At 45.8% G+C, this 6,000-nt stretch overlaps 1 protein-coding gene across 1 annotated transcript in view; it reads left to right on the top strand.

The window, feature by feature from the left end:
- The window catches only part of LOC146813020 (C-type lectin domain family 2 member D-like), a gene marked incomplete at its 5' end in the record, with an annotated part of 262,441 nt that extends 257,191 nt beyond the window's left edge, over positions 1 to 5,250 (top strand). The window contains one exon of the mRNA XM_085615245.1: positions 3,654 to 5,250. Coding sequence (XP_085471371.1) covers positions 3,654 to 3,789 — 136 coding nt within the window. The remainder of the gene's footprint in view (positions 1 to 3,653) is intronic.
- Between the last annotated feature and the right edge of the window lie 750 nt (positions 5,251 to 6,000).

Below are 6,000 nucleotides of genomic sequence, written 5' to 3' on the forward strand. Positions count from 1 at the left end.
ACATGTGTTTTCCAATGTTAACGAAAGTGATAGTCGTATTCTGGTTTTACACCGTCGGGCATGTTTCAGTTTTTTGAGGAGTCCAGAGGCTTCACAGTGTTGTAAGCGTGGTATTGTTACTATATGATAAGGTACTCAATTAACGTAGGAAATATGAAAAATCGAATCAACCAGGTGGGGTTCAAACCAGTGGCTAGCGAGTTTTACACGTCACCGTTTAAGTTGTATGTCCATTAAGTTACACACACACACACACACATTCATGCAGCGGTTGCATTAGACACCTGAACTGTCTATTTCACAGGGATGGGAAATTGTGATATGAAAGTTTCTCACTGATGCTGGGAGAGCAGTGTTGCACCGGGCGGGAACATCATTTATGGTGAGTTGGGCACATCGCGCCCCCCATATTTATGTATTGCCAGCCACCACCGCTGAACCCTGAAACAGTTACACTAACATTCCAAGCTGTATCTCCAAGTGAAGTACTTTTGTTCTAGCGTTTGCCCTGAGCCCCCCTGTCCCATTCTAATAGGAATTATTTACAAGAAGAAATCGTAATATTTACTGGTCCCCCCACCTTAGCCTTGTGCCGGGAAGGAGGCAGGGTTATGAAAGTCAACTCGAATATTGTTGTTCTTCTCCATTAATTAAATTTTGAACATTGTCTTGTACTGTGTTGCATTCACTACATAAGACCTACTTTGTACACAGGCAATAAAATACACTGAGTTGGGCAAGCCAACAAATTAGCAGGGAGAGCGGAGCCACGAGTCTGACTGGGCTCTAAGAGGCCGTGCACGAGCCGAGCCCTGAATAGTTGGCAACTTGGCATCTAAATAATGCAACAAAGGTCATGTGAAAATATGATAGTCTCTGTAAGATAAAAAAAAAGTATTTAACATGTAGAAGCGTTTCACCTTACTCACACATACTCACTTGTCGCCATTCTAGTGGACACGGCGCAGCTCCATTGTGTTCCGAGCTTTAAAGGGAGGTGTATCTCTAGGGTGTATTGCCCTTTCTTCCTTCCTTTGCAGTGTTATGAACGCAGAAGCTCCGTCAGCGAAATACGTAACTTTCTGACATGTACTCTAAGGGCTTTTGCTTTTCAACTTTCCATTTTAGACCCGAACACTTGTTTGTAACCGCAGTAATGTCTCTTTAAAAGGTAACTGCACGGAGCAGCAGACTTCACTTACGCACCCATCCCCCAGGGTCTAAATCAGCTTAATTGCTTAATGGATTTACCAATCAGACCTGCAAACGCAGAGCACAACACACGCCTCCTCACCACCCCTGCCCTCCACCGTGTTCCCATCTATCTGAACACCGATTCTCTAACGCTGTTGTAGTTACTGTTGTGGCTTGTAGCTCCTGAGACTGAGGGCACAATGACAAAAGGCACTCAGCTGAGTTGTAATTTTCCACTTGCCGAGCTTTAGAATATTTCCGACCTCCAACTCACATGGTGCCACTGTGTGACACACATATATGCCACATATATCCACCCCTCTGCCGTTCCGAATTCTCTCCCTCCTCGCCCCTTTCTTGTTGGCTCTATCGTTATCCTTTTTATTTCTCCCACCGCTCCTTGCCAATATTCTCCCCATCCCTCCACGTTACTCTACTTTATCGTTCTCTTGTTCCTCTCACCCCCTCTTCTCCGTCACTCTTCCAGCTCACAATCTTCCCATCTGCAAATATTCTTTGTTTTCTTATTGGTTGCTCAGTCTCCCTCCCTACCTCTCAGCTTACTCAGTTTCTTTTCCTCACTTTTCCTACTCACACCGGGGCATATTAGCAAGCAAATGCGATAATTATCGCAAAATGCCCTTACCGCGTTTTTTTTATTGCCTTCTATTGCTGGAGTACATCGCCCTGTTAGTGGCGTATTATCAACATGCCGCTAACAGGCGATGTAAAATCCAGCGATAGGGGTGATAGCGGGAGAAATCCTGCAACAACAAAAATATAGCGAAAAGAAAAAGCTTCCTAATATGCAAGTGTGTTCTTATCCCAACAATCCACCTCCCATTGAAAGTATGCCTAAGTAAACTTTTTTCCAAGCGTAAAGTAATTGCGATAAGCACGGTTATCGCTCCTTTTTTTATCGCTTCGCTGGTCCTGGGCCGCATTGCTAATAGGTCGATGTGTTAGCAACTGTTTTCATTACGTTTAGGTGAGGAACGTCTGCCTTGCATGTCATTAGCGATATCTATCGCTGACATGCAAGGCGTAATGGAAAACGCCCGCTAACGCTAGGAAGCAAGCGCTAGAGCAGTTCAGTGCTTGCTTGATGATAGTGTGATACAATTATCACCGCTTTTCATCTGAAAATGGACGCTAAAGCGGTGATAATTTTATTGCGGGGACCTTGATGATATGCCCCACCCTTTTTCTGACAGTCGCCTCCATTCCCTCTCTTGTTTCTGTCTCTCCTCTTCCTCCCTCACTCACTCTCCTTCTTTGTCCCTTCCCAGAGTGTGTGTTCCACTCTCTCTTTTTCTGCACTTCGACCTCCTCTTTCTTGCTTGCTATAAGTGCCTAGAATGGTGAGGTGGGCAAATAGACGGTGCCAGTCAGGTGAGAGGCCCTGGCATAGTGACCTAGTCCATATACCTGAGCGCTCTGAAGATGCTGTAAAGTGTGGTGCGTTCACGAAACACCAAAGTAAATAAGACAATTCAACAAATACCATGTGATCTGCATACCGGGATATCGTCTTACTACCTTTGTGTGTTCGTATTTTATTAAAATGTTTAAAGCGTTTTCCATCAGTGTCGTGTTGATATTTGAGGACTGTTAAAGAGTGGAATGTCAGTGACTTGGTACCTGGTACGCAGCCAGTAAACCAATATAAACGGGGAATAAAATACAAATTTGACCCAAAAAAACAGAAAATAAAGGGATTGGATGGACTCGATTCCCAAATATGTTTGTGCCCACCCAAGTGTCACCGTGCCAACATCTTACTTCAGTTTCACAAGTATGCCTACTTCGTAAAAAACATAAGCAGATCCACGTCCTATTTGCTTCAGATTCCTGCACACATTTTCCACAACGCCATGGACATCTACCACTTTTTGTGATACCTACTTTTACAAATAAGCACTGTGTATGGAGAGAATAAATGACCATTGCACGGGTAGGGAGGGGGACTGTAAATTTGCATATTTGTGTTATTTATTTCCTTTATATGGGACAATTTCCCCTTGTGAAGCACTCTGTTCCAGCGACACCGCATGAAACCACGAGTGGCAAAGCCAATCATTCTCGCTTTTTAATGGCATGACCTGAACATTTGGTTTTGCCACTGCTTTTTGGCGACAGTGTTCCGCATCAGCAAAAATAAGGAAGCATTTGCAATGTAATAGGTCTCGCAGTTAAACGAGTTTAAGCTATTGGCATTGTAAATGACAATGTGTTTTATTTATGTTTTTAAAACGAAAACATAAATAAAAGGCATTGTATTTACAATGTCAATAGCTCAAACTCGTGTAAATGCGAGACCTATTGCATTGCAAATGCTTGTTTCTATGTTATATTGCATTTCAAATACGTGAGTGTCTAAACCCTTTAGCAGCATTCAATCTGTGCCAAACGGAAACTTGCAGAGAATCAAATCTGACACTGCTTTCTTTATGTTGTAGGTTTGCAGTGGAAGATTACTCGGAATGTGCTTATCTGAACCATGACAGAGTGAAGAGTGCGGAATGTTACAGCAAACGCAAGTGGATCTGCACCAAAGGGTCCGCATATGAACCAAAGCGAAAAAAAGATCCTTAATCTTACAGCTCTTTCGCTAGTGACATTGAGAGAATGTACAGCACACACTTAACCACAGTTGTGTGTGAATCCGCCCCGCCCAAAAAGCAGCCTTTGGAGAGCGGATGAATCTCATAAGTTTCTCCTTGCCCAGGAGGCTCGAGAAAGTCTCAATAAGAGTGCTGCTTTCAGGTATATTGTGTTTTACATTGCTGTTTACAGACTCAATCAACTGATGAAAACTATTACGTGACTTTTCCATCATTTTCTTGTGGTCCGAGAGCACCGCTGACGGCGGGGTGATGGGCTGCGGACATGATGCTCTCGGAGGGGCGGTGTCTCCACCCCGCCATCCTCGGTCCTGCTCTGATGGGTGAGAACATTGCAGCCGCACCTGATTTGCCAGAGGTATTTTGGGATGACTAGAACACATCTGGATGTGACCGCCCTGCAGTGGCTGCTTGCCCTGAAGACGGGGCTTGTCTAAAAGATAAACGCTCTTTGCCCCGATTGGGCCCTCATTGAAGTTTAGGGCCAACTTTGAATCTGAGTGCTGAGCTGGAGTACAGCAGCCACAGTACTTGTTCTAACCTGAACCCATGGTTCACTCAGTGTTCATCTTTTACTCCACGATCCTGAGCACACCGGTGGAGACGAAGGCTGGGGTCAGAGGTAATTCTTTGGGTTCCTGCATGGTGGACTGAGACCCATGCTCCCGGGGGTGACAGTAGCCTTTGCTGCTGCAGCTGAAAGAGATCCCCAGCTGGACCTCTGTCTGGAGGGTCTGCCTTCTGCACCCAGTGCACGTTTAACATGTGAGTGTCCTCTTGAAGGGCACAGACGTTTTTCACTGCACTCCCACTGGAAGCCTGCAGAGTGCGGCCCCCCTGAGCAGAGGTTTCCCTGGTGAGTGACTGATGCCAGAGTGAGACCCCTGGTGTGCTTCACCCCCTCTCTGTTGTGTGAAACCTTCATCTTCAGCAGCGCGGGGATAAACTTCAGTGGCTTCGCCCGGGGCCTCTCTTCAGTGATGTTGATACCAGCCGGCAGAGGCGCTGAACCCAAGAGCTGCGCTGCAGCACCGCTGAGGTGAACATTACCTGCTTGTCGGCGAGTCACGGGTCCACTAGTGCCCACGTCCCCTGATTGGGACTTGAAATCTTCTCAGACTGTGACTGCGTTTCCTTCCCACACCTGTGATTAACAGACTGTGACGCTGCACCGAGCTGCTCACGGGGCTGTCAGAACAGAAGCCTTGTGTGACGAGTGTGTTGAAAAGAGCCGATGCAGCCCTGGGCTCTGGTGTTGTTCGATGCTGCTGTTGTGTTCTCTGCTAAAAACGCACTGTCCAGAGACTCCTGAAGAACCTCAAGAGTAATGACAGCGGTGCAGGGTTGTGACCACAGGGGTCTCGCCTTCACCTATTGCTGCCATACATTTGTTTCACATTTTAATAAAGATAATTCTGTGTTTTAAATAAAATGCCATTTAATGGACATTCTTTTATCATGAGTGATGTATATAATAATGCAAGAAGGGGCTGTGATGAAAGTGTAGATTGTAAGGCCCAGATTCACACAACGCTCACGTAGCGCAGCACCCAAAGTTGCTGCGTTGCAAGAGTGGGAGAGAGAAGGACAGAGCCATATCTACAGAGATACGACCCTCTCCTCCTCTCTTGCTAATGCTGGTGCACAATCCTGCTGTCGAGCGCCATGCAGACCCCTTTGCACCATAGCGGAAGGTTGTATGCATGAGTCTAGCATAGGTTTTGTACTGGAGGCGGACTATGTTTACTTAAACATTTCCCACGTTGTGTGCTGTACAGTGCAGCGCACATGCAAAGTGGGAAACGTCAGGGGAAATAAAGGCATTTCTCCTTTTTAACACCTGCTCCAAAGTGATGTTATTTTGGGGCACAAAACCCTCTCTACTATTATAAGTAGGCAGAGTTTTGCTGTAAAAAAGCACGAGTGGTCGCACAGGAACGCCCATGCACCACCCACGGAACACCCCCTTGACGTACAGTAACACAAAGCAGCGACTTGCGTTGCTTTGCGTTGCTTTCTGGCAACTTTCCAGCACAAAAGAAGTAAATAGGGAAAAACCTTTTTCACACGTTTGCATCCTTTTTGTGACGCAAATCCATCACAAGACATTTGTACATCTGCCCCCAAAGGTATTGCATATCTGTCTAGATTCCACTGTAATGAAAATTGATAAAGATCCACC

Source organism: Triturus cristatus, chromosome 7 (assembly GCF_964204655.1).
Source record: "Triturus cristatus chromosome 7, aTriCri1.1, whole genome shotgun sequence".
Lineage (NCBI taxonomy): Eukaryota > Metazoa > Chordata > Amphibia > Caudata > Salamandridae > Triturus > Triturus cristatus.